The sequence below is a fragment of the Arachis hypogaea genome, chromosome 17, assembly GCF_003086295.3.
Source record: "Arachis hypogaea cultivar Tifrunner chromosome 17, arahy.Tifrunner.gnm2.J5K5, whole genome shotgun sequence".
NCBI lineage: Eukaryota > Viridiplantae > Streptophyta > Magnoliopsida > Fabales > Fabaceae > Arachis > Arachis hypogaea.
In genome coordinates, this window is record NC_092052.1 from 123,231,590 (window position 1) to 123,245,155 (window position 13,566).

At 39.6% G+C, this 13,566-nt stretch overlaps 1 protein-coding gene and 1 long non-coding RNA gene across 2 annotated transcripts; one reads left to right on the forward strand and one right to left on the reverse strand.

Moving 5' to 3' along the window:
• The first annotated feature begins 340 nt into the window (after window positions 1-340).
• Window positions 341-3,798, forward strand: LOC112765374 (uncharacterized). Its single transcript, XR_003183703.3, has 4 exons — window positions 341-997; window positions 1,072-1,172; window positions 1,285-1,400; window positions 3,566-3,798. It is a non-coding gene; the product is annotated as an uncharacterized lncRNA (long non-coding RNA).
• Window positions 3,799-5,720: 1,922 nt separating this feature from the next.
• On the reverse strand, window positions 5,721-6,125 carry LOC140180735 (uncharacterized). Its single transcript, XM_072222017.1, has one exon. The coding sequence runs from the start codon at window positions 6,123-6,125 to the stop codon at window positions 5,721-5,723; it is 405 nt and encodes a 134-aa protein (XP_072078118.1).
• Between the last annotated feature and the right edge of the window lie 7,441 nt (window positions 6,126-13,566).

The following is a 13,566-nucleotide window of genomic DNA, read 5'->3' on the forward strand; positions in this document are numbered from 1 at the left end:
CAAAGGTAATGAGATTTGGCTAATTAAATTAGGATTTTATCTAATTTTATAATTACTGAGTTATTCCCTATATTTAAATTATAAAGTCAGTAGTCGTCAAATAAGAAGAATTTTATATATGACTTAATTTAAATACTTTACATTTAATTCAATACTTTAAGTTTTAAGGATAAATAAAATTAATTATATTACTATTTATTTTCAATTAGAGAAATTGATTGAGAATCAATTAGTATTTTTCTTATATACCAAAAATAATATTTCAAAGTAATTTTAGAGATTTAAATTAGTTTTTCAAATCACTACTCTATACTCAAATTAAACCCAAAAAGCCCCAATTTTATACACAAACCCTAATTTACTACCCTAACCCACCCTCACTCTTCTCTCAGCGCAGCAACCCTTTCCCCAAACCCTAACATGCATCAACTTCAGACAAAAGAAAGAAAGAAGAAAAAAAGGATGAGGGAAAGAAGGAAAGGGGGAGGAAGAGAGGGAGATCTGAGGGTGAGGGAGCACCGGTGGAGGGGCGCCGGAGCTGGTGGGCTGCACCGTCGGGTCGCCATGGTCGTCGTTGAGGAGCAGAGACGCGAGCAGGGGAAAAGCCGCCGCAGCCGCAGAGGAGGAGGAGAGCGACGGGGAGAAGAGGAATACGTCGCCGCCCTTCACGCCGTCACCTCCAACCTGCGTCGCCGCCGTACGCGCCGTGACCTCTAGCCCGCGTTGTCGCCATTCATGCTTGCTCTGTTGTCGTGAAGCTCGTCGCCGTTGCTGCAGTTGTCCGAGTTGCCACCGTCGCTGAAGGGAGCCAGCATCACCGTCGTTCATGGGTGAAGCAGAGGAGAGAGATCCGCGAGGAAGGGAGGGTCGCGACCAGTCCAGCCGCCGCACCCAGTCACTGTTCGTGTCACCAGCGCCGTCCTTGTTCGAACCCCTGCCAAATCAGCCACTGCCGAAGCTTCTAGCCGAGCCTCTGCCGCTGGGAACGCCACTGCTGGTAAGGGTTTAAAAGTTTTTGTTTTTGTTCTTTTGGTTTTTGGGAAGGGTTTTAACGCCGAGTGGTTATTACAGTCATCGTCACTGGGGTTTCGCTCACGTCTGTCACTTGGAGTTATTGTCCGGGCTACTGCCGGGCCGATTCAGAGTCGCAGCTGCTTCGTTTTGACATTTCAGTAAGTAATTATATTTCGAAAACCTTCGCGTTAGTTTTTTGTTGTGTTTGGTTAATGAATCTGAGTTTTGGTATTGTGGGGTCGAGTCTTGATTATTATTTGTTGCGATTAGAGTCGTTGTGGTGGCTGAGAAAGTGGTTTGGAGCTGAGGTTGCGGCTACCGCAGTTGTGGGTCGAGGGAAAGCGAGTTGTGGCACGTTTTAGAGTTTTAGAGTTTTGACAATCGAGGTAGGAGCTTTTTATGCAAATTAATTTATTTTAAATTGGAATTGTTATAAATAGATATGATGTGTGAAATGCATTTCTGGTGATTATGTGAGTCTTATGAATTGTCTGATTTGTATTGAATGAATATGATTGCCTGTTTGATTGAAATAATGTCTGGTTTTGTCCAAAATGGAGGTTTCTGGTTGTTTTGAATTGAAAGGATTTTAGTAATTAAAGTCTGAATTTTTCTTACTGGAAACGGATTTGGTCTTAAACCCTTTGGAAGTAAGAGTTGAGGATTGGTTTGGTTGGGACCCGAAAAGGGTGGCAAAGTCCAAGTTTTAGGGGAGATGCTGCCAAAATTTCTATAAAATTCGAGATTTTGATTGAAACGTTATTTTGAAAATAATGAATTATGCTTTGAATTAAATGTTTGATAAATAAATTATGTTTGAACTTACCTTATTAAGAAAATTAGTATATTTTGGATGTAATTTATTTAAGAAATGAATTATGTTTAAAGTCAATTTAAATATGAAAATTCTTACGTTTTGGAATTTGATTTAAGTAAACAGATTTGGAGGAGTTTTAGTGGATTTAAAAGAAACTAAATTTCGATTGACTGATCTCCCTTTACGACATTTTAGGAAAAGTCTGAAGTACTCCTTGAAATCTTGATTTAGAAAAACTAAATAAAATTTTGAACCCTTTGGAAACACTTCAGATTTTGGAATGAAACTGAAATTGGTTTTTGGATTTAAATGACTTGGTTTTGGGTTTAACTTCTACCTTATTTATTCAAATCAAGAAGCTAAAGTTTTAGAGATTTTTGATGAACTTAAGGAATGAGTTAGGTTATTCTTCCCTAAATTCTTAAGATTCTGTTGAGGAATTTTATCACCAATTCCTTATTTAAAATGAATGATTTTGGGTCTTTTAACAGAGATTTTGAATTGAGCATGGTTTTGAAATTGTTTGGGAGTTTTGGAAAGATGTGGAAAGTGGTTCCATTTTGAAAAGTGATTCTTGGTAAGATGTGAACTGAATACGTTTGTTATTTAAAAGTAAATGGGCCAAGAATGATTTTTTAAATAAGATATTAAGCCCGATTGATTGTGGATATTATCGCGATTGACGAGAAATGGTTTGGTAGGTGTAAGGACTGGGTTCGTCCCGCTTGCACTGAGTTGTAGACATAAGGGCCGGGTTCGTCCCGCTTGTGTTGAGCGATTTGATATTGATGAGATATTGTTTGGTAGGCATAAGGGCCGGGTACGTCCCGCTTATGCAGAAAAATGTGAGGTCGGAGGTAGAATATCCCGCTCACATCCTTTCAGATCACAGGAGTGTGTAGGCACTGACATTCTGTACCGTGTGGCGGGCACGTTATCCCAGAGGGTTCTCATTTATACGTGACCGAAAGGCAACATTCCCATGGGGATGTATCGGGTTGGCAATTGAACCGATAATGTGATATCACAGCCACGTCAGCTAGTAGGACAGACATTCATCATTTACATTTATGTGACATTGTTTGGGTATGCATATTGTAATTGGTTTGCCTATGTGAATACTTATATTAACTGCTAACTGCTATATTTGTTGTAATTGCTATTGCTTGTGCTTGAACTACATTAATTGTGATTGTGTTTGATTAGTTGATTTGTGATGAATTGGTTGATGATTGAGTTGTTTGGGACGGGGGCCGTGTTGGATTGGATGGGCCTGAGGCCGTGGTTGGTATGTTGAGTTCTAGTTCTGTATAAAGTATTTGACTGATTCAGCATAGACTTAATGAACCTATGCTTAGAACAGGATGATCATTTATACCGCGTAGGTAACTGCTCTCATGTTTATGTCTTAGTAAAGTATGAAAAATTAAATTGGTTCAGCATAGATTTAATGAACCTATGCTTGGGACAGGTTGGTCATTCATACTGTCTAGGAAAGATTTTAAGGTTTTTAATAACCAAGGAGAAAGTTTTCCAAGCTTTGGATAATTAGCTGATTTCCTCTTTTGAAATGGGTTTTTTTGGATGTTAATCCTTTGGATTTCAAAAAGGCACGTAAGACGAGCATTGATTACTGTACTTTAAAAATAGTTTTATTTTACGTATCCTGTTATAGCAATTTTGTAACCCTATGGTGAGAACCCTTTCGAGGATGATGTTTTTACTCCCCTACAGGTTTTTCCTTTTCAGGATATGGACGACGAAGTTTCAGAGGAGTTTATTAATTTTTCTATTATTCGGTGTTTTTGTATTATATTGGTTATTATTTTTCCCTCGCCTTTATCTTTATCAATTTTGTAAGAGGATAGGAATTGATGATATGTATGCTTGTAAGTTTATTGTTATGTATATATATATATATATAGTGAGGTATTGTATCTAGTTTGTATGCACATATATGTTTATGTTTTCAACGAAAAAGTGTTTTAGAAAGGTTATGCGGTTTTAACTTTAAATAGGCTCATATTTTAGTATTAAATATATTTAGAGTTATCGTAATATCCAAGCTATCAGAGTGGCGCAGCTGGAAGCGTGACGTTCTGACAGTGAGGGTGTTACAATATCTTGTTTGAAATGTTTAGTAGTTTGTTGTAAACTTGTTTACTGTTTTGTTTGACATTGGTAATCGACGAGCTTGTATACCATTTTGTTTTGCCATTGGTAATAGCGAGTTGTTTACCGTTTCGTTTTGACGTTGGTAATTAGCGAAGCCGGTTCGTGGCTTTCATATTAAAAGTTTAAATTGTGGCTTTTACTTTTGTAGCCGCTTAATGTAGTGTTCACGGTGTCGTTGGCTCCCAGGGTGATCAGTCCCGTGAAGCGGTAACCGCGCTAAACTGGTTAGATGACAAGCCGAATAAAGATAAAAATAGAATAAAACAAAAGAGAAACATGTTAAGCAATGACAAATTAAAAATTAACAATAATTCAACACAAAGTAAAACGGGTGTTACTGAGTCGGTGAAACGGGTGGTCGTTCTAGATTCTAAGAGTAGAACCTTGTCAAATTTGCCACGTTCCATGTTCGGGGTACCTCTTTCCCATCTAGACGTTCCAGTTTGTAAGCCCCGTTGCCGACCACCTCCTTCACTCTATATGGTCCTTCCCAATTAGTCACAAGCTTCCCTTCCCTGGGGGTTGGGAGGCCTACATCGTTGCGTCATAGGACCAGGTCATTTGGCTCAAAACTCCTCCTTAGCACTCTAGCATTGTAATGAAGTGCTATTCTTTGCTTCAACGCAGTCTCCGACAAGTGCGCCATTTTCCTACTTTCGTTGACCAGGTCCTTTTCTACAGCCTCCTCAACTCCACCTAAGAGTAGTCGTGGACTTGGCTCCCCGACTTCTACAGGGATCACTACATCAATCCCGTAGGTAAGTCAGAAAGGAGTTTTCCCGGTGGAGGATTGAGGTGTTGTTCTATATGACCAGAGGACTGACGTGAGTTCATCTACCCACACTCCCTTCTTCTGGTCGAGTCCCTTCTTGAGGCCTTGGAGGATGACTTTGTTTGCAGCTTCAACTTGGCCATTGGTCTGTGGGTGCTCCACTGACGAGAACATCTGTTTTATCCCTAGGCCTATGAGAAACTCCCTAAACTTCTTGTCCACGAACTGCATTCCATTGTCCGATATCACGGACTCTGGGATCCCAAATCTGGAAATTACTTGTCTTCACATGAACTTACGATAGTTTGCTGATGAAATGCTGGCCAGCGGCTCCGTTTCGACCCACTTTGTGTAGTAATCAACAACCACAATCAGGTATTTAACCTGTCCAGGGCCTATCGGGAAGGGTCCCAAGAGGTAAATCCCCCACTGGCTGAAAGGTCGGGAGGCCATTAGCAAGCTTAGCTCGGCTACCGGGGTCTTATGAAAGTTAGCGTTCTCTTGGCACTTCTTGCATCTCTTGACGAATTCTTGGGAATCCATCATCATCGAGGGCCAAAAGTAACCGGCCTTCACGAGCTTATGGGCTAAATCCTTTCCCCCGATATGGTGGCCGCAACATCCCTCACGGACTTCCCTTAGCACGTAGTCCGTCTGGTTGGGTCGTAGGCATTTCAACCGGGGTTAGTTTAGTCCTCTCTTAAATAGTTGGCCTTGTATTATTACATACATGGCCGCCTCCCTTCTTAACGCATTCGTTGCCTTATGGTCGTTGGGGAGATTGTCGTTTTCCAAAAAGTCAGTAATTGGGTCGATCCGTGAGGGAGTGACGTCTGTTCGGGTCACGCACAGGGCGACTGTCGGCTCTTTTACCAATCCTTGGATCAAAGAACGATTTCCTGTTTCTAGCTTTGTGCTAGCCAGTTTGGATAGGAGGTTGGCTCATGTGTTTCTTTCCCTTGGGACATGCTGCACCACGACCTCCTCAAAATCCTTGCTTAGACCCCTAACCTTTTCCAAGTATTTTTGTAGCAGAGGGTCTTTGGCTTGATAAGTTCCATTGATTTGGGAGGTGACGACTTGAGAATCGCTGTTCACCTCCACTCTTGTCACCCCGACTTCTTTTGACAACAGCAGGCCGCCAATAAGGGCCTCATACTTCACCTGGTTGTTGGAGACCGAGAACTCAAACTTGATGGACTGCTCGTATACTACTCCTGTCGGGCTCTCGAGGATTATCCATGCTCCCCTCGACATTTGGTTGGAAGCTCCGTCAACATGGAGTTTCCACCGTATGCCCGGGGTTTCATGAGAGTCACCCGTTACTTCCACCAGAAAGTCGGCCATAGCATGTGCCTTAATTGCATGTCTGGGTTCATACTACAGGTCAAACTGGGATAGCTCGACTGCCCAAGACATCATCCAACTCGCCAGGTCGGGTTTTTGCAAGACCTAGCGGATCGCTTCATTTGTTCTGACGATCACCCGATGACCTTGGAAGTATTGTCACAAACTTCGAGACGAGGTCAAGAGCACATACCCTAGCTTTTCCAATTTGCTATATCTTAACTCTGCCCCTTGCAGCGCCTTGCTAACAGAGTAGACCGACTGTTGTATTCTCCCTTTCTCTCGCACCAAGGCAGCCGCCAAGGCTTCGTCTGTTACTGCTAAGTATAGGAACAACATCTCACCGTCCTTGGGCTTGCCGAGGACTGGGGGTGTCGAGAGTATGCTCTTGAAGTGGTTGAATGCCTCCTCGCACATTGGGGTCCACTTGAAAGTTATTCCTTTTTTCATCAAACTGAAAAATGGGAGGACTTTGGCCGCCGACGCGCCGAGAAAACGGGATAGGGCCGTGAGCCTTCCGGCCAACCTCTGCACGTCCTTGATGAATCCTGGGCTTTTCATTCGCAAAATTGCCTCGTACTTCTTGGGGTTGGCTTCAACTCCCCTCTGGGTTATCATGAAACCCATGAACTTTCTGGCTTCCATGGCGAAGGCGCACTTGAGGGGGTTAAGCCTCATATTGTGTCCTCGGAGGGACGGGAATACAGTCTTTAGGTCACCGACTAGGTCTTCTGATTGGATGGTCTTTACCAGGATGTCATCCACGTACGTCTCTACTGACTTCTCGATGAGGTCACTAAAGACTTTGCTCATCAGCCTTTGATAAGTTTCTCCCGCATTCTTTAATCCGAACGGCATTACCCTGTAGCAGTAAGTGCCACCTGCCGTTATAAACGCCGTTTTTTCTTCGTCAGGCTGGTGCATCGGTGTCTGGTTGTAACCAGAGTACGCGCCCATGAAACTCAGAAAACGATATCCCGCAGCCGCGTCCACTAAAGCATCAATGTTGGGGAGGGGAAAGGAGTCATTGGGGCATGCCTTGTTGAGGTCCGAGTAGTCTACACACATTCTTCATTTTCCGTTGGCCTTTTTGACTAGTTCCCGGATGAACTTAGCTTCCAACAAATTGGCCGTCTGCTTAGCCACCTCGTTGGCTCTTTCCAGGGACATATTTCTTCGTCTTTGGGCTACGGGCTTGGCATCTGCTTTTACGGCCAAGTGATGTGACATGAACTGGGGGTCGATCCCCGGCATGTCGGCTGGTGTCCAGGCGAATAAGTCACCGTTCGCTCGAATCATCTCTATCAAAGGCTCTTTCAAGTTATGGGGGAGGTTTCTATTCACGAAAGTGAACTTGTCCTCTGAGTCCCCAACCCTAAACTTTTCCAGGTCTCCTTCAGGCTCTGGTCTCGATTTGTCATCAATCCTAGCGTCCAGATCGGCCAGGAAGACCCCAGACGCCTCCTTCGACTTCTTCCTTAGTGAGAGGCTGGCATTGTCGCATGCGACCGCCGTTTCCAGGTCTTCCCTGATGGATCCCACCAATCCATCGTTGGCTATAAACTTCATGATCAGCAGCTTGGTACATATTACCGCACAGAACTCGTTGATTGTTTTTCTCCCCAAGATAAGGTTGTATGCCGTGGAGTCCTTCAGCATGACAAACTCTGTCATTAGCGACCTCTTTCCTTGACCTCCACCTATGGAGACCGGGAGGGAGACTATCCTGTCTGGTTTTATAAAATTATCTCCCAGGCCGACCACCCCATGCTGATGGGTTTTTAGGTCGGTTTCTCGGAGACCTAGAGCATCAAACATGTTTTGGAACATAATGTTGGAGTCGGCGCCTAGGGCTGGAAATATATACCCTACCCGCGAGTACTCAACCTGGACCAACCCGTTCGGGTAGGGTTGTCTACCCTACCTGCTGCGAGTAGGGTAGGGTAGGGTACGAATTTGCCTGCGGGTACGGGTTTAGGGTACGAATTTGCATGAAAATTTTTTATTTTTCTGTGGGTAGGGCGGGTAGGGTAGGGTTTAGAACTTTAGGATGTGGGTAGGGTTAGGGTTGAGAGATTCTCAACCTGCAGGTAGAATTTTAAAAAAGTTTTAAACCCGCGGGTAGGGTTAGGGTAGAGTCCAAACCCTACCCTACCCTACCCATTGCCAGCTCTATCGGCGCCAGTGTCAACGAGAATTCGCTTGACCAAACCTGTTCCCACTCTTGCTGTGATTACCATGGGAGGGTTCTTCGGTATGTCGTGAAACCATTTCTCCTCTGGTCCGAATGATATTGTTGGGGTTCTCCTAGGGGAGGGTCCGTGGTTGGTTGATGACACGGCCAGAACCTTAGCGTCTTTCTTTGCTGCCACTTCGATCTCGGTGCTACGTCTCTTCCGACAACGACATTCACGATAGTGAGGCTGTGGTCGTTGTCTTTTTCGGGCTCTTGCCTTGGCTTCACGACACGGCTTCTATGATCTTCAGACCAGTCGCGCTCTCGCCTCCTGGGTTCTCTTATGAACTGTGAAAACTCCGCCAATTTGCCTGCACGGATTTCCTGTTCCAAAGCGTCCTTCAAGTCGAAGCAATCTTGGGTTTTACGGCCAAAACCTTTGTGGTAGTTACAGTAGAGATTTTTGTTTATGCCGGTTCTATCCTTGAGCTGGCGAGGTTTCGAAAAGATGCCTTTGTCGTCTATCTATTAGTACACCTCAACAATCGGGTCCGTCAGAGGGGTGTAGTTCGTGAACTTTCCTACTCGGGGGAACGATTTGAAGGGTTTAGTCGGCCCTCCGTCCTTGGAGTGCTTCCTGGACCTTTCCCTGTTCCCGGGCTGGCGAGCTGAAAGATGGGCGGGCTGCCGTTTATTGGCCGCCACCACCTGGCTAACCTCCTCGTCGTTAATGTAATCTCTCACTACATTATGAATTTCCTAAATGGTCCACGCAGGTTTGGTAGTGAGGTGTTTCCTGAAGTCTTCATTCAACAACCCGTTTGTCAGACACAGGCTGGCCACCGAGTCGGTTAGGCCGTCAATCTCCAGGCATTCGTCATTGAAGCTGTCCAAATACTTTCTAGTCAGTTCCCCGCTTCTTTGTGTCACCCCTAACAGGTTGATCGGGTGCTTGGCTTTGGCAATGCGCATGGTGAACTGTGCTAGAAAAGCGCAGGTTATGTCCACAAAATTCATCACAGAGCCTTGAGGGAGAGCGTTGAACCAGCGGATTGCTGGTCTTGCCAGGGTCACGGGGAAGCACGACATCTCACTTCATTGCCCACACCTTCCAGGTTCATCCTAGCCTCGAAGGCCGTTAAGTGTTTCTGGGGGTCCTGGGTTCCGTCGTATCTCATGTCCGTTGGCTTGTAGAAATGTTTCGGCAGCCGGACCTCGAGAATGGAGTGTTGAAAGGGGGTTGCTTCCATGATTACGGGGTGTCGTCGCCTTCTTGGTCTCTCCCTGCTATCTTCTCAGCGTGTCTCACTGGGGGTCGAGTGTAGATTGTGGGGTCTTACCGTCTCCGCAGTACTTCCCTGCTTTCCCCTTGGCCCTCCGACTCCACGCGTGTCGGGGGGGATCGGGAGGTCGGTGTGCGCCTGGAGCGGTTTCTCCGGAGACTTCTTCCTCGAGTTTCCCCTCATCTCTCAGGAGATCGGGAACGAGATTGACTCGGGCCGGGCTGGTAGCGCTCCCTGGTCGCCAGCTCCCTTTCAAGGTTCTGCACCCTGTGCCGCAGCTCCTGCATTATTCTCGCGCTGTCGCTCCCCATTCCTCCGAAAGGACGCCTTTCTTGGGAACGGTAGGAAAGCTCATCCCGCCCGGGGGGGATCTCGTGCGTTCGTGGGAAGTAGCCAAAGAGGCCACCCGACTAGTTCGGTGAGTGATCTCCCCTACACGCGGTTAGATTCCCTCTTCTCCTTCCACTGGGCCCAACAGAAAATCCACTCTGGCCAGAGTCCCCATAGACGATGCCAATGTTCGGGACGTCGGTTCCTGAACAGGTCGGAGGTATTATGAGTGTGTGGTGGTTGGAGGGGACCTAGATCTGGGTTGCTGGCGTGTGAGTGGATCTCCCAGGCTGGTGTTGGTGAGTGAGGAATGGGGTTTCATGACCTCACGGGTTGTTGGAGTGTTGAGGAGGGAGCCACCTACAAAAGGGACTTCGACGCTCAAGTCAGAATCTGTACAAGGTGGCAGAAAAGGTGAGGGTATAGTGACATACCTCAGGAGAGGGGTAGGGCCCTCCCCTTATATCGTCTACACCTAGGGCGGGTCCCACAGGAACAGACCCGCCTTCCAGAAAAATTTCCTTCCCAGCTGTCAGGTACCTTGCTGGAGGGATGAAGGTGTCTCTCAGGTCTCCTCCCGGTTCGGGTATCGGATACCCGTCGGGTCGGCTGACCGGGCCAGGGCGTCAGACCAATTTGGCTGGGCCAGAACAAATATTAATTTTGTTTTTTCAATAAATAATTAAAGTACAAGAAAAATTCCTAAAAATATGTATTAATAATTAATAATAATTTAGTTTTATTATTAAATATTTCAAACAAAACTAAAATAAATAAAAATATGAATTAAATCTAATTTTAAAAAAAATTGAATAAAAATATGTAAAAATAAAATATTCTAAAACTAAACCCTAATCATTAATAATAATCAAGGTTAATACATTTTAATAAATTTTTAACACAAAATCTAATTCAATAGAAAAATATATACTAACAATTAATGATAATACTATTTTCTAACAAATACTTAAAGTAAAAATAAACTACACTTAGTTAACAACATATGCTAATAATTAATAATAATGTTACTTTTTTTAATTAAGTATTTAAACTAAAAGATAATTTACTAAAAAATATCCTAAATATTAATAATAATAATTCTAAATATGTTTTTCTTTTTTTCAATAAATATTACAAACAATCCTAAATCGGTAAACATATACTAACAATTTATATATAATTTTTTTAATAAATAATTAAAATACAAGAAAAAAACCCTAAAAATATGCATTAACAATTAATAATAATTCAGTTTTATTATTAAATATTTCAAACGAAACTAAAATAAATAAAATTATAAATTAAACCTAAATTTAAAAAAAAAATTGAATAAAATTATATAAAATAACAAATTTCTAAAAATAAACCCTAATCATTTATAATAATCAAAGCTAATATATTTTAATAAATTTTTAACCCAAAACTAATTTCATTAAAAAATATATACAAACAACTATTAAATAAATAAATTTATTTAAAAAAATATTTAAAATAAAACTAAAGTTACTAAAAATATGTACTAACAATCTACTTAATATACTAAAACTGAGTTTTCTCCCCAATTAATGAAGGTGACGTGTCAATCCATCGTGACTCCGTTTTTCCTCCAAAATGAACTTTCCTATTTTCTATTCTAAATTATTTTATAAAAAATATCTTTATTATAATTATATTATAATTAATATTTAATGAATAATACATAATTATACTAATTTAGGAACATATCTTCATTATAATTATATCAAATTAATATTTAATACATTATTAAACTACTTTTCAATTACCAATTAAAAGTACTTTTAATCATTTTAATAATAATAATAATAATAATAATAATAATAATAATAACAATAACAATAATAATATATGATAATGATATGATAATTGCACCGGTTGTAGTAATGATGATAAGAATATTTGAATCTAATCATAAAATGATCAAATTTTATGAATATTAATAACTACTTAATATACCAGTTTTCTCCCCCAACTAATGAAGGTGACGTGTCGATCCATCGTGACTCTGTTTTCCCTCCAAAATGAACTTTTCTATTCTCTATTCTAAATTATTTTATAAAAAATATCTTTATTATAATTATTATAATTAATATTTAATGAATAATACATAATTATACTAATTTAGGAACATATCTTCATTATAATTATATCAAATTAATATTTAATGCATTATTAAACTACTTATCAATTACCAATTGAAAGTACTTTTTATCATTTTAATAATAATAATAATAATAATAATAATAATAATAATAATAATAATAATAATAATAATAATAATAATGATATGATAAATGTACCAATTGTAGTAATGATGATAAGAATATTTGAATCTAATCATAAAATGATCAAATTTTATGAATATTAATAACTACTTAATATACTAAAACTGTGTTTTCTTCCCAACTAATGAAGGTGACGTGTCGATCCATTGTGACTCCGTTTTCCCTCCAAAATGAACTTTCCTATTCTCTATTCTAAATTATTTTATAAAAATATCTTTATTATAATTATATTATAATTAATATTTAATGAATAATACATAATTATACTAATTTAGGAACATATCTTCATTATAATTATATCAAATTAATATTTAATGTATTATTAAACTACTTATCAATTACCAATTGAAAGTACTTTTTATCATTTTAATAATAATAATAATAATAATAATAATAATAATAATAATAATAATAATAATAATAATAATAATAATAATATGATAAATGCACCGATTGTAGTAATGATGATAAGAATATTTGAACCTAATCATAAAATGATCAAATTTTATGAATATTAATAATGTACATTAATTTTAAATATTTTTAGTTATTTTAATTATATTAATTTTAAAAATATTTATATAATTCTAATTCTTATTCATTATCCAACAACAACAACAATAATAATAACTTGAAAAACCCGTATATAAACTATTTCAATTACCCGTGTATTATTATTAAAATTCTATATGTTTCTAAATATAAGTCTTGAAAAACAGGACATGGCACGGGCTATTAGTGTAGAGTTGTTTAGGTTTGTTTAGGAAGATATAATAGAATTTATATTTCTATATTTCAAGACATATATTTCTATTTCAATCTGTATATCAGGTATAATATTCTTATTCATTGTCCGGAATTTCTCTAATTATGATAGAAGATAATGATTCTAATCATGATATGATAAAATTATATAATTTAAACAAAATTAATATATAATGTGTAATTACTGTATATAATAAAAAATTACCTTGATAATAAGTAATCTACATATTTATTTTTGTTTTACTAAAGTCTATATATAGTGTTTTTCTGTGGTACATGAATATAAATTTGAGAGTCAATTCATAATTTTATATTTTTTTTACTACTTCATAGAATAAGAGTGTATTCTTCGTTTTTCATCGAAGTTGATCCTTTTGAGGTACAATTTATAATTTTTTATAATATTTCTCATATACTCATTCTATTATATTATTCTTTTGATAATTTATTAATTGTTATTACTCTAAGTTATTCTTATCGTCTAATGTTCCAGTTCGATTATCTTTTGCCACAATCGTTTACAATGCATCACATCCATGAAATACCTCATTGAGTTGTCTTCACTGATTCGGGTTCCAACTACA

Excerpts from the sequence above, each read along its gene's own strand:
- LOC140180735 (XM_072222017.1), bottom strand. The coding sequence starts at position 6,125 with ATGGCCGACTTTCTGGTGGAAGTAACGGGTGACTCTCATGAAACCCCG.